This window comes from Bombina bombina, chromosome 6 (genome assembly GCF_027579735.1).
Source record: "Bombina bombina isolate aBomBom1 chromosome 6, aBomBom1.pri, whole genome shotgun sequence".
NCBI classification, from domain to species: domain Eukaryota; kingdom Metazoa; phylum Chordata; class Amphibia; order Anura; family Bombinatoridae; genus Bombina; species Bombina bombina.
Genome location: NC_069504.1, coordinates 308,858,870 through 308,878,517, shown reverse-complemented (window position 1 = coordinate 308,878,517; position 19,648 = coordinate 308,858,870). Strand labels below are relative to the sequence as shown.

General features: G+C 40.6%; 1 protein-coding gene across 1 annotated transcript in view; it reads right to left on the bottom strand.

Moving 5' to 3' along the window:
* SLC6A15 (solute carrier family 6 member 15) overlaps positions 1-19,088 on the bottom strand; it is a 102,859-nt gene extending 83,771 nt beyond the window's left edge. Inside the window, exon 1 of the mRNA XM_053719807.1 lies at positions 18,753-19,088. Within this exon, the coding sequence (XP_053575782.1) occupies positions 18,753-19,041 (289 nt within the window). The 5' untranslated portion in view covers positions 19,042-19,088. The remainder of the gene's footprint in view (positions 1-18,752) is intronic.
* Positions 19,089-19,648: the final 560 nt, after the last annotated feature.

Below are 19,648 nucleotides of genomic sequence, written 5' to 3'. Positions count from 1 at the left end.
CCCCGGCTCTCAGAAAATCTGGCCAAGTTGTAAAACAGAACGGCCAGAACAAGGGCTAAGCCCAAGAACCCCGGAAACTGGAACCCCCAGGCCAATCCTAGGATCATAAGGTCCGGTAACATCCCACAGCAGGATCCACAAAGTGGAAAGGCCTTGTAAAACCCTCGACAACCAAAAGAAACAGGACAAGAATCCCGGGCCCCACAAATGTTTAGATCAAACAATCTTCCAGGAACATAAACCCTCATCTGATATCAAAAACAGACCTCCCAGGGAAAAATCCAGATTAACCCGGATGTCAAGAGCAAGAAGCCCTTGCAAGTCCCGACCCAAAGGGAAGAGACTACCCCTTGTAGGAGCCCAACACTTCAAAAGAGCAAAGGCCTCCCAAGGCCATATAAGGACGCTAGAGCTAACAGGCGTCCAAGCAACATGAACATGATTGTGCTTGAAAAACGCGACTAATCCCTCTTAAGGGACTCAAGGCGCAGCTCATTTTATCAACCTCAAAAGGAGGAAGGGCTGAGTAGATCTCGCTGGGGATCGAACTTGCAACCCTCGGATTGCTACCATGCAGAGTAACCACAGAGCATTAGTATGCTGAGCTAGCTGTCCAGCTTGCCACAAGCTCCAGGCCCAAGGGGAACAGTGAGGACAAGTCACCGAACAGAGTAACAACAAGTCCCCGCATTAACTCAGATACGAAGTCAGAAGACAGTAAAAAATGGGTTTTGAAGCCACATGGATGGCAATACCTGAACAATATAAGCGGAAAGCCACTAAGACCTCTTCTACCCAAGAAGGAGATGCAGAGCATTCCCAACACCGGGGATGGACCCCTAACCGGAGCCCAAAAAGACCCCACTGTCTAACGTCCCGAAAAAGGAACAATCAAATCCCAAAGGGAATCCAAGTCCCCAGAAGGAGACCCAATCCACAAGGAGAAACGGACAAAGTCCAAAAAGGTCTTAATAAAGAAGAAAACCACTAAAGGAACAAGTCCATATAAGGACAATTCCCAGAGCCTCCTAAAAGCAAAACCACCCAGACCGGCAAAAAACAGACAAACATGGGACTAACGTGTCCCGAACATCTTCCGTAGAAGCAAACTTCGAGTATCGATCCCAGAGAAAGTTCCCAAAGGAAACATAGATAAAAGAAAAAAGAAAATTCATCCTAACCGGATAAAATAAAATGACAGGCTACCTGAAGGTTAACGCCCAAGAAGAAAAGAAGACCCGCAGGACAAGATTAACGGAAACCCTGTTCCTCCAACAAAACTGGGAAGGATCTCAATAACAAGACTTAAAGGAGATTAAGTCATCACCCCATGTCTAACGAGGTGAGCCATTCGAAGTAGGAGGCTGATGAGTCCCATAGCCAAGAAGGATAGGGTCGCAAAACGTGTCTGAGTAAAACACGAAGGCGAGCCAGCCTGTAACGAAAGGCACAACACTCAGGAAAAGTTACACCCGCAGGGAACTGCACATGCCCTCCCATGGCCGAGAGACCCAGGGCAATCGGGCACGAGCAAAATAGCAAATAAACATCTGGACTTTGTATTCGAGCAAGCGCCAAAAGTATGTAAAAGCGAAAATTTGCCACTCTCCGAGGAGGAAAAACATAACCTGGGTTACCCGTATGTGTAGTAGTAGAAGGGAGCGGTAGGGAACTTGCCTCCTGGAGGACAGGGCCCCCCAAGGCAGATGGCTCAGCAGTCCCTTGAATACCCGAGCCAGAGGAACAAGGCGCTCTAGGACGGCCTAAAGAACATAACTGACATTCGTCACAGGACGAAGAATCTGAATCAGAAAGTTGAACAATCTCAACATCAGCATCCTCCATAATTGGATAAAGGATACCAAAAGATGAACTATATAGTAAACAATTTAGACGGCACCTGACACCCACAATGGCTGGGGCACTCACCACCTTCTATAAACCAGAAACCAGCAGACCAGATTTCTCCATCGCCACACAGTCAGGAATGCGGAAATGGGAGAGCAGAACGTAAACACGCCCAGTCACACGGTTAACCGTACAGTCCAAAAAACAGAATTTATGCTTACCTGATAAATTACTTTCTCTTGTGATGTATCGAGTCCACGGATTCATCCTTTACTTGTGGGATATTCTCCTTCCCAACAGGAAGTGGCAAAGAGAGCAAACAGCAGAGCTGTCCATATAGCTCCCCCTCTAGCTCCACCCCCCAGTCATTCGACCGACGGTTAGGAAGAAAAAGGAGAAACCATAGGGTGCAGTGATGACTGTAGTTTAAACAAAAAACTACCTGACTTAATAGCCAGGGCGGGCCGTGGACTCGATACATCACAAGAGAAAGTAATTTATCAGGTAAGCATAAATTCTGTTTTCTCTTGTAAGATGTATCGAGTCCACGGATTCATCCTTTACTTGTGGGATACCAATACCAAAGCTTTAGGACACGGATGAAGGGAGGGAACAAGACAGGTACCTTAAACGGAAGGCACCACTGCTTGTAAAACCTTTCTCCCAAAAATAGCCTCTGAAGAAGCAAAAGTATCGAATTTGTAAAATTTGGAAAAAGTATGCAGCGAAGACCAAGTCGCTGCCTTGCAAATCTGTTCAACAGAAGCCTCGTTTTTAAAAGCCCATGTGGAAGCCACTGCTCTGGTAGAATGAGCAGTAATTGTTTCGGGAGGCTGCTGGCCAGCAGTCTCATAGGCCAAACGGATTATGCTTTTCAGCCAAAAGGAAAGAGAGGTAGCAGTCGCCTTCTGACCTCTCTTACCAGAATAGATAACAAACAATGAAGTTGTTTGTCTGAAATCCTTAGTTGCTTGTAAATAGAATTTTAAAGCACGAACCACATCAAGATTGTGTAACAGACGTTCCTTCTTCGAAGAAGGATTAGGACACAGAGAAGGAACAACAATTTCCTGATTAATATTCTTATTGGACACAACCTTAGGAAGAAAACCGGGTTTGGTACGCAAAACTACCTTATCTGCATGGAAAACAAGGTATGGTGAATCACACTGTAAAGCAGATAACTCTGAAACTCTTCGAGCAGAAGAGATAGCTACCAAAAACAAAACTTTCCAAGATAAAAGTTTAATATCTATGGAATGTAAAGGTTAAAACGGAACCCCTTGCAGAACTGAAAGAACTAAATTTAGACTCCATGGCGGAGCCACAGGTCTATAAACAGGCTTGATTCTGACTAAAGCCTGACTAAACGCTTGAACATCTGGTACCTCTGCCAGACGTTTGTCTAAAAGAATAGACAAAGCAGATATCTGTCCTTTTAAAGAACTAGCTGATAATCCTTTCTCCAATCCTTCTTGGAGAAAGGACAATATCCTGGGAATCCAAATCTTACTCCATGAGTAACCCTTGGATTCGCACCAAAAAAGATATTTGCGCCAAATCTTATGGTAGATTTTCCTGGTGACAGGCTTTCTAGCCTGAATCAGGGTATCAATAACCGACTCAGAGAAACCACGCTTTGGTAGAATTAGGCGTTCAATCTCCAAGCAGTCAGACGCAGAGAAATTAGATTTGGATGTTTGAAAGGACCTTGTATTAGAAGGTCCTGCCTCATTGGTAGTGTCCATGGTGGAACAGATGACATGTCCACTAGGTCTGCATACCAGGTCCTGCGTGGCCACGCAGGCGCTATTAGAATCACCAAAGCCCTCTCCTGCTTGATTCTGGCAACCAGGCGAGGGAGGAGAGGAAACGGTGGAAAAACATAGGCCAGATTGAAGGACCAAGGTGCTGCTAGAGCATCTATCAGCACCGCCTTGGGATCCCGGGATCTGGACCCGTAAAGAGGAAGCTTGGTGTTCTGATGGGACGCCATCAGATCCAATTCTGGAGTGCCCCATAGCTGAGTCAGCTGGGCAAATACCTCCGGGTGGAGTTCCCACTCCCCCGGGTGAAAAGTCTGATGACTTAGAAAATCCGCCTCCCAGTTGTCTACTCCTGGGATGTGAATTGCTGAGAGATGGCAGGAGTGATCCTCCGCCCACCTGATTATTTTGGTTACTTCCGTCATTGCTAGGGAACTCCTTGCTCCCCCTAGATGATTGACGTAAGCTATAGTCGTGATGTTGTCCGACTGAAATCTGATGAATTTGGCCGCAGCTAGCTGAGGCCATGCCTGGAGAGCGTTGAATATCGCCCTCAGTTCCAGAATGTTTATCGGGAGAAGAGCTTCTTCCCGAGACCATAAACCCTGAGCTTTCAGGGAGTCCCAGACTGCGCCCCAGCCCAACAGACTGGCGTCGGTCGTTACAATGATCCACTCTGGTCTGCGGAAACACATTCCCTGAGACAGGTGATCCTGAGACCACCACCAGAGAAGAGAATCTCTGGTCCCCTGGTCCAGCTGTATTTGAGGAGACAAATCTGCATAATCCCCATTCCACTGTTTGAGCATGCATAGTTGCAGTGGTCTAAGGTGTATCCGTGCAAAAGGGACTATGTCCATTGCCGCTACCATTAGCCCGATTATCTCCATGCACTGAGCGACAGATGGCCGAGGAATGGAATGAAGGGCTTGGCAAGTGGTTAAGAGTTTTAACTTTCTGACCTCCGTCAGAAATATTTTCATTTCTACCGAGTCTATTAGAATTCCTAGGAAGGAAACTCTTGTGAGGGGGGAGAGAGAACTCTTTTTGATGTTCACCTTCCACCCGTGAGACCTCAGAAAGGCCAATACAATTTCCGTGTGAGACTTGGCTCTTTGGAAAGTCGACACCTGAATTAAGATGTCGTCTAGATAAGGCGCCACTGCTATGCCCCGCGGTCTTAGAAACGGCCATGAGGGACCCTAGCACCTTTGTAAAAATTCTGGGAGCAGTGGCCAACCCGAAAGGAAGAGCCACAAACTGGTAATGCTTGTCCAGAAAAGCGAACCTGAGAAACTGGTGATGATCTTTGTGGATAGGAATGCAGATACACATCCTTTAAATCCACGGTGTTCATATATTGACCCTCCTGGATCATTGGTAAGATTGTCCGAATGGTTTCCATCTTGAATGATGGGACTCTGAGGAATTTGTTTAGAATTTTTAGATCCAGGATTGGTCTGAAAGTTCCTTCTTTCTTTGGAACCACAAACAGGTTTGAGTAAAAAAACAGCCCTTGTTCCGCAATTGGAACTGGGTGGATCACTCCCATTGTATGTAGGTCTTCTACACAGCGTAAGAACGCCTCTTTCTTTGTCTGGTCTGAAGACAGACGAGAAATGTGGAACCTTCCCCTTGGAGGGGAGTCCTTGAATTCTACAAGATATCCCTGGGATACAATCTCTAAGGCCCAGGGATCGGCTTAGAGCCGGCAAAGAGAATGACTGGGGGGTGGAGCAAGAGGGGGAGCTATATGGACAGCTCTGCTGTGTGCTCTCTTTGCCACTTCCTGTTGGGAAGGAGAATATCCCACAAGTAAAGGATGAATCCATGGACTCAATACATCTTACAAGAGAAAAAGCACACCCAACCGTAAGGTCGAGTCGCTTCGAAAGGCAGTTATGTTCCAAAAGCTATGAGCCCAGTTAACACTACACATAAGCAGATTGAATCACATAACAAACATGATTAAAAAAAACCCTGTTCAATAATCCCCCTCAGGAGATATTAACCCTTGGTTCCAAGATACTAAAAGAGTCCTACTGAGACCCTGTATTTTTCATGTAAGTTTGCAGGAACAAAAGAATTACAGTACATTCATGAAGAAGAAAAATGAAACGATCTTACTGGAATCTACGACGTGGAACAGGAACACGGCCCTTCAAGTGTGATGGATAGTAGCATCGCCTCCGCCATGGACTTGAGAGAAGAAAGCAGGCAGCGAAGTGAAGTTCGACAACGCCGATTGCTTGTATAGTTGTTAAAATTAATCGGGATGGTTTCGCAGAAAGACTCTTTCTGAATCTCTGGACTTTAACTTTCATCGAAGCCCTCACTGAGAGACTGATAGGATTACTTAAAACTCTCGTCCCATGTCAAAGAGTACTACCCTCCATAAGAGACGAAAACAAACTTCTGACACTTCTCTGCCAACCTCCTGGGATGAAAGGCAAAGAATGACTGAGGGATGAGGGAAGTGGGATGAGTATTTAAGCCTTTGGCTGGGGTGTCCTTGTCTCCTCCTGGTGGCCAGGTTCTTATTTCCCAAAAGTAATGAATGCAGCTGTCGACTCTTAGCATTTATGAAGAAAAAAGGGATTATCTATCTTTTTAAACAATAACATTTTTGGTGTTTACTATCCCTTTAATATATACATTACTTCATCACTAAGCATCTCATCAGCACTGCGTACAATGCATAAACTACAGTAAATTTCATTTTTCTCATGTTTTAAGAAACAATTTATCAAATCATTATTTTAACAGTGCAATCAAGATCTATTACAAAACATATTGTCCAAAGACTAAAAAATTTATTTCACCTACAATCATAATATTCCTTCTTAAACATATTTATTTGACAACAGACATGAAAGCCTTAGTAGTCCAAGAAACCAAACTCCTGGGATTTTCCACTAACTCACTTAAAACTAGGTTAAAGGAAAACATTTTAAAAATGCGGCCAACGCTTTATAATAAGGATTAGGAAATTGCTTTAATATTAGCATTTAGATTTTTTTCTTTACCGACTGATGTTTCTTCGTTTTACCTAATTATTAGACAGGATTTCTGCCGTTTCTTGAAACCTTATAAGAGAAATTTTTCAAAGGCAAAACTTGCAGTTTTAAAGACTATAAACACGTTTATTAAAGTTTAGTGTGACAATATATTAATGTTTTCTTCTTTGGAAATGCGTCACATTTGACATCACAATTTTCAGGGCTGTGCCCAACAATAACAAGAAAATAAATGTAATCAGTGTGTATTAAATTAAAGATTATGAGAGACTTTTGTTTGGAATTTTGTTAGAGCAGAAATGCTAAGAGAGATTACTTACTGGTGCATATTACAACCAAAAGGTTGCATTGAATATGTCTGAAAACCATAGGAAAACACACTTTTTATTTTATATATTTATTATTTGTGGGGGTTTGTTCATTTTGATTTTGAAAAATTAAGACATTGCTTTCATATTTTTCTTCCTATGGCCAAATTGACATTCGTTATTAATAATAAAATTAATAATAACTGTATAAAAACAGAATTTATGTTTACCTGATAAATTACTTTCTCCAACGGTGTGTCCGGTCCACGGCGTCATCCTTACTTGTGGGATATTCTCTTCCCCAACAGGAAATGGCAAAGAGCCCAGCAAAGCTGGTCACATGATCCCTCCTAGGCTCCGCCTTCCCCAGTCATTCGACCGACGTAAAGGAGGAATATTTGCATAGGAGAAATCATATGATACCGTGGTGACTGTAGTTAAAGAAAATAAATTATCAGACCTGATTAAAAAAACAGGGCGGGCCGTGGACCGGACACACCGTTGGAGAAAGTAATTTATCAGGTAAACATAAATTCTGTTTTCTCCAACATAGGTGTGTCCGGTCCACGGCGTCATCCTTACTTGTGGGAACCAATACCAAAGCTTTAGGACACGGATGAAGGGAGGGAGCAAATCAGGTCACCTAGATGGAAGGCACCACGGCTTGCAAAACCTTTCTCCCAAAAATAGCCTCAGAAGAAGCAAAAGTATCAAATTTGTAAAATTTAGTAAAAGTGTGCAGTGAAGACCAAGTCGCTGCCTTACATATCTGATCAACAGAAGCCTCGTTCTTGAAGGCCCATGTGGAAGCCACAGCCCTAGTGGAATGAGCTGTGATTCTTTCAGGAGGCTGCCGTCCGGCAGTCTCGTAAGCCAATCTGATGATGCTTTTAATCCAAAAAGAGAGAGAGGTAGAAGTTGCTTTTTGACCTCTCCTTTTACCAGAATAAACAACAAACAAGGAAGATGTTTGTCTAAAATCCTTTGTAGCATCTAAATAGAATTTTAGAGCACGAACTACATCCAGATTGTGCAACAAACGTTCCTTCTTTGAAACTGGATTCGGACACAAAGAAGGCACGACTATCTCCTGGTTAATGTTTTTGTTAGAAACAACTTTCGGAAGAAAACCAGGTTTAGTACGCAGAACCACCTTATCTGCATGGAACACCAGATAAGGAGGAGAACACTGCAGAGCAGATAATTCTGAAGCTCTTCTAGCAGAAGAAATTGCAACCAAAAACAAAACTTTCCAAGATAATAACTTAATATCAACGGAATGTAAGGATTCAAACGGAACCCCCTGAAGAACTGAAAGAACTAAATTGAGACTCCAAGGAGGAGTCAAAGGTTTGTAAACAGGCTTGATTCTAACCAGAGCCTGAACAAAGGCTTGAACATCTGGCACAGCTGCCAGCTTTTTGTGAAGTAACACAGACAAGGCAGAAATCTGTCCTTTCAAAGAACTTGCAGATAATCCTTTCTCCAAACCTTCTTGAAGAAAGGATAGAATCTTAGGAATTTTTATCTTGTCCCAAGGGAATCCTTTAGATTCACACCAATAGATATATTTTTTCCATATTTTGTGGTAGATTTTTCTAGTTACAGGCTTTCTGGCCTGAACAAGAGTATCAATGACAGAATCTGAGAACCCTCGCTTTGATAAGATCAAGCGTTCAATCTCCAAGCAGTCAGTTGGAGTGAGACCAGATTCGGATGTTCGAACGGACCTTGAACAAGAAGGTCTCGTCTCAAAGGTAGCTTCCATGGTGGAGCCGATGACATATTCACCAGGTCTGCATACCAAGTCCTGCGTGGCCACGCAGGAGCTATCAAGATCACCGATGCCCTCTCCTGATTGATCCTGGCTACCAGCCTGGGGATGAGAGGAAACGGCGGGAATACATAAGCTAGTTTGAAGGTCCAAGGTGCTACTAGTGCATCTACTAGAGTCGCCTTGGGATCCCTGGATCTGGACCCGTAGCAAGGAACCTTGAAGTTCTGACGAGAGGCCATCAGATCCATGTCTGGAATGCCCCACAATTGAGTGATTTGGGCAAAGATTTCCGGATGGAGTTCCCACTCCCCCGGATGAAATGTCTGACTGAAACCGTATGAACTTGGTCTTTGCTAGCTGAGGCCAAGCCTTGAGAGCATTGAATATCGCTCTCAGTTCCAGAATATTTATCGGGAGAATAGATTCTTCCCGAGACCAAAGACCCTGCGCTTTCAGGGGTCCCCAGACCGCGCCCCAGCCCACCAGACTGGCGTCGGTCGTGACAATGACCCACTCTGGTCTGCGGAAGCTCATCCCCTGTGACAGGTTGTCCAGGGACAGCCACCAACTGAGTGAATCTCTGGTCCTCTGATCTACTTGTATCGTCGGAGACAAGTCTGTATAGTCCCCATTCCACTGACTGAGCATGCACAGTTGTAATGGTCTTAGATGAATTCGCGCAAAAGGAACTATGTCCATTGCCGCTACCATCAAACCTATTACTTCCATGCACTGCGCTATGGAAGGAAGAGGAACAGAATGAAGTATTTGACAAGAGTTTAGAAGTTTTGATTTTCTGGCCTCTGTCAGAAAAATCCTCATTTCTAAGGAGTCTATTATTGTTCCCAAGAAGGGAACCCTTGTTGACGGAGATAGAGAACTTTTTTCTACGTTCACTTTCCACCCGTGAGATCTGAGAAAGGCCAGGACAATGTCCGTGTGAGCCTTTGCTTGTGGAAGGGACGACGCTTGAATCAGTATGTCGTCCAAGTAAGGTACTACTGCAATGCCCCTTGGTCTTAGCACCGCTAGAAGGGACCCTAGTACCTTTGTGAAAATTCTTGGAGCAGTGGCTAATCCGAACGGGAGTGCCACAAACTGGTAATGCTTGTCCAGAAATGCGAACCTTAGGAACCGATGATGTTCCTTGTGGATAGGAATATGTAGATACGCATCCTTTAAATCCACTGTGGTCATGAATTGGCCCTCCTGGATGGAAGGAAGAATTGTTCGAATGGTTTCCATTTTGAACGATGGAACCTTGAGAAACTTGTTTAGGATCTTGAGATCTAAGATTGGTCTGAATGTTCCCTCTTTTTTGGGAACTACGAACAGATTGGAGTAGAACCCCATCCCTAGTTCTCCTAATGGAACAGGATGAATCACTCCCATTTTTAACAGGTCTTCTACACAATGTAAGAATGCCTGTCTTTTTATGTGGTCTGAAGACAATTGAGACCTGTGGAACCTCCCCCTTGGGGGAAGCCCCTTGAATTCCAGAAGACAACCTTGGGAGACTATTTCTAGCGCCCAAGGATCCAGAACATCTCTTGCCCAAGCCTGAGCGAAGAGAGAGAGTCTGCCCCCCACCAGATACGGTCCCGGATCGGGGGCCAACATCTCATGCTGTCTTGGTAGCAGTGGCAGGTTTCTTGGCCTGCTTACCTTTGTTCCAGCCTTGCATTGGCCTCCAGGCTGGCTTGGCTTGAGAAGTATTACCCTCTTGCTTAGAGGACGTAGCACTTGGGGCTGGTCCGTTTCTGCGAAAGGGACGAAAATTAGGTTTATTTTTGGCCTTGAAAGACCTATCCTGAGGAAGGGCGTGGCCCTTGCCCCCAGTGATATCGTAAAATAATCTCCTTCAAGTCAGGGCCAAACAGCGTTTTCCCCTTGAAAGGAATGTTAAGCAATTTGTTCTTGGAAGACGCATCCGCTGACCAAGATTTTAGCCAAAGCGCTCTGCGCGCCACAATAGCAAAACCAGAATTTTTCGCCGCTAACCTAGCCAATTGCAAAGTGGCGTCTAGGGTGAAAGAATTAGCCAATTTGAGAGCATGAATTCTGTCCATAATCTCCTCATAAGAAGAATCTTTATTGAGCGCCTTTTCTAGTTCATCGAACCAGAAACACGCTGCTGTAGTGACAGGAACAATGCATGAAATTGGTTGTAGAAGGTAACCTTGCTGAACAAACATCTTTTTAAGCAAACCCTCTAATTTTTTATCCATAGGATCTTTGAAAGCACAACTATCTTCTATGGGTATAGTGGTGCGTTTGTTTAGAGTAGAAACCGCCCCCTCGACCTTGGGGACTGTCTGCCATAAGTCCTTTCTGGGGTCGACCATAGGAAACAATTTCTTAAATATGGGGGGAGGGACGAAAGGTATACCGGGCCTTTCCCATTCCTTATTTACAATGTCCGCCACCCGCTTGGGTATAGGGAAAGCTTCGGGGGGCCCCGGGACCTCTAGGAACTTGTCCATTTTACATAATTTCTCTGGAATGACCAAATTCTCACAATCATCCAGAGTAGATAACACCTCCTTAAGCAGAGCGCGGAGATGTTCCAATTTAAATTTAAATGTAATCACATCAGGTTCAGCTTGTTGAGAAATTTTCCCTGAATCTGAAATTTCTCCCTCAGACAAAACCTCCCTGGCCCCCTCAGACTGGTGTAGGGGCACTTCAGAACCAATATCATCAGCGTCCTCATGCTCTTCAGTATTTTCTAAAACAGAGCAGTCGCGCTTTCGCTGATAAGTGGGCATTTTGGCTAAAATGTTTTTGATAGAATTATCCATTACAGCCGTTAATTGTTGCATAGTAAGGAGTATTGGCGCACTAGATGTACTAGGGGCCTCCTGTGTGGGCAAGACTGGTGTAGACGAAGGAGGGGATGATGCAGTACCATGCTTACTCCCCTCACTTGAGGAATCATCTTGGGCATCATTTTCTCTAAATTTTGTGTCACATAAATCACATCTATTTAAATGAGAAGGAACCTTGGCTTCCCCACATACAGAACACAGTCTATCTGGTAGTTCAGACATGTTAAACAGGCATAAACTTGATAACAAAGTACAAAAAACGTTTTAAAATAAAACCGTTACTGTCACTTTAAATTTTAAACTGAACACACTTTATTACTGCAAATGTGAAAAAGTATGAAGGAATTGTTCAAAATTCACCAAAATTTCACCACAGTGTCATAAAGCCTTAAAAGTATTGCACACCAAATTTGAAAGCTTTAACTCTTAAAATAACGGAACCGGAGCCGTTTTTACATTTAACCCCTATACAGTCCCTGGTATCTGCTTTGCTGAGACCCAACCAAGCCCAGAGGGGAATACGATACCAAATGACGCCTTCAATAAGCTTTTTCAGTGGATCTGAGCTCCTCACACATGCATCTGCATGCCTTGCTTCTCAAAAACAACTGCGCATTAGTGGCGCGAAAATGAGGCTCTGCCTATGACTAGAAAAGGCCCCCAGTGAAAAAGGTGTCCAATACAGTGCCTGCCGTTTTTTTAACAAAATTGCCAAGATTAAAATAACTCTCCAAAGTTATAAACCATTAAATATGCTTATAAAGTAATCGTTTTGGCCCAGAAAAATGTCTACCAGTCTTTAAAGCCCTTGTGAAGCCCTTTTATTCTTATATTGAAAATTAAGAAAATGGCTTACCGGATCCCATAGGGAAAATGACAGCTTCCAGCATTACCAAGTCTTGTTAGAAATGTGTCATACCTCAAGCAGCCAAAGTCTGCTCACTGTTTCCCCCAACTGAAGTTAATTCCTCTCAACAGTCCTGTGTGGAAACAGCCATCGATTTTAGTAACGGTTGCTAAAATCATTTTCCTCTTACAAACAGAAATCTTCATCTCTTTTCTGTTTCAGAGTAAATAGTACATACCAGCACTATTTTAAAATAACAAACTCTTGATAGAAGAATAAAAACTACATTTAAACACCAAAAAACTCTGAGCCATCTCCGTGGAGATGTTGCCTGTGCAACGGCAAAGAGAATGACTGGGGAAGGCGGAGCCTAGGAGGGATCATGTGACCAGCTTTGCTGGGCTCTTTGCCATTTCCTGTTGGGGAAGAGAATATCCCACAAGTAAGGATGACGCCGTGGACCGGACACACCTATGTTGGAGAAATTGTTTATTTTATGGAAAGACAGGAGGCTTCATATTTTGGATCAAATCTTTACTGAATCCACAGTAAACAGCAGCAAAGAAAACATAGAGAGAAAAAAAATAATAGTAACAAGACTGCACAAATCAGCACACAGCAGCCTAATAAACTGTAATGAACAAGTCCAGCACTGCCTCTTTTCTTTGCTGCTTCCAGACAGCAGGTCGTGTATTCATTTTCCCCCTCAAATTTGAATCTATTTGGATTATCTTTGCTTAAGATCACTAATCTGTTTATCTGTTTTACAATATACTATAAACCATTATATAGGCTTCTTTCCTAGGTTCTTTAGTCTCTATTCTGTTTATCTTGTTTAGACTTTTCTGTAAAACTATTATATATGGTTTCTTTCTTAAGTTCTTTATATTCTTATCCATTTATGTTTCATTTTCTTATCCTATATGTAATTGTTTGTTTTATATTGGAACAGGCAATAGGTGTACAGCCTGCTTGCCTGCATGATTGTTTGTATATTAGGCTGGTTTCCAGGCCTTATTTCTTTTCTTGCAAAGCTTTATTTAGTACAGTGAGTGTGCAGAGTGTGTGTGGCCAGTAGCCAGGCCTCATTATTTCATTTTATATAGAACTTCTTTCCATCAGGTGCCGTGCTTAGCACACCCTTTTTTCTGCACATTATATTAAATTTAGACAAGTCCCCTGACCAGTGTTATAAACCGGTCAGTCGTATGAGACGCGCCTCAATGGCTGCATGGCGGTAGTGTTTTAGGCCCTCCTTTTTCATACTAGGATCTTATATTATCTTAGTATGATGTCAGCCTTATGGTCTAAGATTATATATAGTAATTTTAGGGCCGTGTCACTCCTTTTCTAGCAGCCCCATCTGAGTGACCTATCAATTTATATAAGAATCTCTCTTACTTAAAGGGACATTAAACACTAAATACATGCTAGATAGAATGATGCATTCAAAGAAAAGATTAGTCCATGAGTAACCTGTAGATGTATTTTTTAAAGTTTCATTAGTTGTTTAAAAAGTGACAAAATAAGTGTAAAGTTTTAGTGTCTATAAAACACTGGGAGCTGCCATGTTGTAACTTGTGTTACCTTCTCTGCTGTGGCCAATTAGGGACAGTTATAAATAGGTCACTAGAGTGTGCAGCCAATGGCTGTGTGGGATATAACAGTGTTCTGCACTTCCATTTCTAACAGGAACTGAAAAGCTCACAATTTCAGAATGGAATTATAGGCAAAGAGGACAAAATAAATAATGAAAGTATATTGCAGAGTTGTTTTATATATACAATTTATCATTTTATATTACCATCTCAAAGTGTTTAATGTCCCTTTAATGATATGAAATCCTTTATCCCTTGCCTTCCAGAGCTTTCATATGGGGGATTTTTAGACTGTTTTAATCTAAGCCTTTTCACTTGTTAGACCCAGGTTTGATGGCCCTCTGGGTCTGACAGAATTAAAAAGTATTTCTTGTTATAGACTGTAAAGTATTATAGACTCAGATGCTGATCTAAGGATCCAGTATTAACCTTTTAAAAGCCTGCAGGAATCTATATGTAGGTGAATATTTGTATGTGTGTGTGTGTGTGTGTGTATATGTATATACAGGTCTTTGTGTCTAGATATACCTATGCACTTTTTTTTATTTTGTAGGCATATGTAGGTATATTTATGTATGTGCGTGTATATGTACATATTTATGTATATATGTGTTCCTATACATGTTTTTATGTATGCATGTGTAGGTGAATATATGCGTGTGTGTGTGTATATATTCCCATGTCTAGGTGTATACATGTACATGTTTTTATGTATAAACATGTATGTATATATATATGTGTGTAATTTGTCTCTTAAGACTTGGTTTGGAGTCTGTAAGTCTCTTTAGGCTTGGTTTGGAGTCTATGGAGTCCTCATAGAATAATACTATAGGAGCTTGTTTTACTTAAATAGTAATATACGTCCAGAGGTTAATGCCACTTGTCATTGTTTTTTATGCACATATATATACAGCTTAATTTTGGAAGCTTGTACTGCACAAGCTATTCAGTCTAAATTGCTCTTAATACATCTCTATCAAAGCACAGTTTTAAATTCCATACATATTTTCCATAATATATATATATATATATATATATATATACATTCAGCTGCTTCAGTTTTATTGAATATAAGAAGATTATCCTGTATTAGGCTATATATATATATAAACCTATATTAGGGCTTTATTTTAGTTTTTTAGCCTATATTATAAGTTTGTGGGGCCTGTTTTCAGGCTATATATTTTAGGCTATATTTATATAGTATTTTAACCGGTATTATGACTATATTAGATATAAGCCAGTATAAAAGTTTTCCTGAATATAGTAGATCTGCCTAATTGAGGCTTCTTTGTATAATAAGCTTGTATTATGATACTTTGAATATAAGTATATTAGGCTATATTATATATAATGAACCCTTATGAAAGGGACAGTCTACACAAGAATTTTTGTTGTTTGAAAGGGTGAATGGTCCCTTTATACAAAACAGAAGGCTACAGAGCAACAGTTTCAAAAAATTCTTGATGCTTTATTCCAATAAATAGAGAAACATACAAACATGTCAGAAAGAGGGTTCCAGCTATCTTACATGTTTTGCGCCGTGAAGCGCTTATTCATAGATGCTGGATGGTCCCTTTGATGCCCATTCCTCGGTTTTGCATAGCCAGCGCGGTTGTGTTAATGTATGTTTTGCCTCTGTGATTGCCTTGTATCTGGGTCTCTGCAGGCTGCCCCCTTGTCTCAGTGCTTTTGACAGACATGCAGTTTAGCCAATTAGTGCAGACTCCTTGAGCACAATGTTATCTATATGACACACATGAACTAGTACTGTCTAACTGTAAAAGAACTTTCAAAATGCTCTGAGGTAAGGGGCGATTTTCAATGGTTTAGAAATCAGTTTGAGCCTACCTAGGTTTAGCTTTTCAAAAATAACACCAAGGGAACAAAGCAAATTTAATGATTAGGTCAAATGGAAAGTTGTTCAAAATTGCATGTCCTATCTGAATTATGAAAGTTTAATTTTGACTAGACTGTCCCTTTAAGATTTATTAAATATAAGTATTTTAACCGGTATTAAGTTTTTTTGTTTTTTAGTATTTTGGCCTGTATTAAAGAATTACTGTAGTTTTATTCTTGGCATATATAACAATTATAAATCGGGTTATAATGTTCAAAGAAATAATTTGCACCTACTTGCAGTTTCAAACGATCCTTCTAATATATATATAAAATTTAGTTTTAAAATCTTCTAATGACATAGGCTAAGACAGCCCACAAATGTGGGCTGTACAATCGTCCGTATATTCAACCAATAATATTAATCTTTTATGAATCTAATTAAAACGTTTAGTCGGCATCTCGCGCATGCGCAATCTGATCCGAGCTATAAAAAGTTATTTCTTTCTTATGCCCACACAATGATAAGTTGCTCATTAATGCTAGGGAGATTCTGTATGAGAACAGCACTCACCTTATTAGCGCAGCTCCGTCACCCGCTCTGCAATTTCAATACAGAGAAATACAAGGTGACGTATTCTCTGACGTGTCAGAAGCTTGCGCAGGCGCATCGCGGATAATGTCCGCCATATTAGTACCTGGGTTCTCATGCAGGATAGGGCTAGGTGATCAGGTACCCACGGAGTGGGTTTGGAAATCAGGATTACTTTGTGAATCAATTGCAGGCAAACAGTAAGTTATTACAAAGTATGTGACATTAATAAGTGTCTTATTTTTAAACGTTTTATCTATTTTTCAACCTTTGTTTTTTGAGTTCTGAGTCCCTTTAAGCTATATGATATAATAGTCTGTATTAGATTTCTCAAATATATATATATATATATATATATATATATATATATATATATATATATATATATATATATATACCGTTCTTAGGCTTTTCTATATAACTATATTTTAAGCCTGTTTTAGGCTATTTTAAATATAGCTATATTAAGCCTGTATTAATTTGTACGGCGATATCTGTTGGTGCTCTCCAAATATCCAATAATAATAATAAAAATAAGGCTCTATTAATTCATCTATTAAGCCTATTAAGGCTATATTCTGTAACTATTTTAAGCCTGTATTAAGGCTCTATTAAATATATCTTTATTTAGCCTGCGTTTAGGCTATTCGAAATTCAAATTTTAGCCTGTTAAACTTTTCCTTCTTCCGAAGAGGACTTTTTGCTTACATTTTTTTTTACTTTTGGTGTCGTCCCGTAAGTAAATCCTTTCCCCCTCTTTTGAGGTGGATCATAAACCCTCTCAACACACTCCAGAACTGTCTCCCATGCTTCAGTCTCTTTCAGCCCAGTATCGGTGTCACTTTCGCCCTCAAGCGGCTTTGGAAGGCCTTACGCCCCTCTCCCTGGCGTCTCACTTAGGAGTATTGTTTAATCTGTTCTGTACTAACCAGCTTCTTTCTTAGTACTCCTCTAATCCTTTTACCTATTCTTTCCCTTGGAGGGATAGTCTAGTCGAAGGTGAATATTGTATTGGTTTTGGCTATACTATCTCTTTAATGTATTTTGTCTATCTCCTCCGGTACTGTGCTGAGAGTCCATGCGGACTGGTGCCTGACCAGTGACTAGCTCGGGTCGGTCATGCGAGCCGCTGCTTAGCGTGACACTGGTTTCTCATTGTGGTTTTATTTCCTTTACTTTCCTAGTTTTATTCTTCCTTTGAAAATGTATTTTCCTTGTGTATTTCTCTTTTCTATCCTCTTCCTTCTTCTAAGTAGTTTTTTGCCTTTGAAAGTTTGCATCAGCCATGGCCGACGTATTAAAGCATTCTTAAGCCCTTTTCAGAGGTATCCCTTAATTTCTATGAGACTTGCTCTAAACTCTGTAGCTCAATATCAGTCTCTTTTATCCTCGCAATTGATTTGGGAAGACCTATATCTCCCAGTCTCTAGCTCGAAGGCTGTTAGCCCCTTACCCGGGATTTTCACATAGGGGTGATAGAACCTCATCCCCAGAGGTAAAATGGGGTTTGAAGAACCCTCCTTCCCGAGGGTTTTCAAGAGGGACATCAGAGGTTCGACTGACAAATTTTTGAAATAGTTAATTTTGTTTTGAATTTTTTTATGTAAGTGCTTTAAAAATGCAAAATATGAAGCCTCCTGTCTTGCCATAAAATTCAGATTATTATAGCCTTTGGTGAATAAATAATCTTGATTTTATTAAAGACAGGAGGCGAATATTCCCCCCCCCCTTCTTTTCCCTCCCATTATGTATTAATAAGATTTAGTTTTTTGGAAATTTCATCTAAATGATGTTATTGCTGTTGATTTTCCTTTTTCTGGGATTGTTGTTACTTTGTGTTTTTTCTCTTTTCCGTGACTCTGTGGATTTTATGTTCTCCTTTATCTACGGACCAGGTCATCTGTTGTTTCTCCATTCCTGGGTATCGTTGTTCCATTTTGGTCTAGGATGGATATCTTGGAGTTTGTTTTCTTCATGACTGGTTCTGCTGTCTTATGATCAAAGAAAAGAGGAATTGCTGGACTTGTTCATTACAGATCATTAGACTGCTGTGTGCTGATTGGTGCAGTCTTGTTACTATGTTATTATTATTATTTTTTTCTCTCTCTGTATGTTTTCTTTGCTGCTGTTTGGATTCAGTAAAGATTTGATGCAAAATATTTGCCTCCTGTCTTTAAGAAAATAATTTATTCACCATAGGTTATAATAATCTGAATTACTTAGTATCTTTTGTTCCAGCATTCCTCTTTATCTGAAAAATTATCTTAACTTCATTCATATATTGAAAAGTTTCTATAATAGCACACTTCTCCCTGAATAAAATCTTTCTTACCTCCACCATTTTTCTGGCATAAGTAAGGGAACCTCCATACATTCCCCAACCCAACTGAAAATCCAACTTGTGCAAGTATATACTGCAATTTGCTGCCCCAAGCTGGTCTTTCATCTTCAATATCAGATCCTTCTTCAATATCTCTGTCCTTTTCTAGTAGATCATGGACCATCAACTCACTCTTCTTAAAGCTTTCATCACATGAGTCTTCATTGGAAAGCAAATCTTTGACTGAGTCCACAACATCGTCATCCAACTCTCTCTTTGTTATTTTACTATTCTTAGGCATCTGAAGTAGTGATACAGTTTTGGTAAAAGATTAATGTGTTAAGCAGTCTTCTAGTACAGGGGTAAAACTGCACAGCGTCAGTTTTTGCTTACGAAACAGTATTGATGTTGTTTGATTTCAGATAATGTAGAATATCATGTTGTCAATGGTTTTCAAAAGTTCATGGTGTCAAATTATCTGTTAAAAAAAAGAACAAAAGTTACCATATGAAAAATTATCAATATTGACATTTTTTTACAAAAATTTGATCTGAGATTCCTTTGTAGAGTAAAGTTGAAAACAAATTGTACGTTTATTAAGCATGGGCAAATGCGTAGCAAAGGATTAGAGCAAACAATATCAGTAAAAAAAAAAAAAGGATTATCCAAGGTTAAAACACCATGGAAAAGGCTAATGCCTTTATTGAATATTATTTAATTTGCTTCATTCTCAAGTTAGCCATCTTACAATTTCATTTCTCATAACATTAATAGCCCTTGTAATTTTTCAAGGATTGGTTCTGTACACATGTTCAACAATTTTGTCTGTATTTGTGTAAATGTGGCTATTTTAAACAAAAGTAAATCTACAAATTAAAATATTTATTTTTTCACCTTTTTCTAAAAAA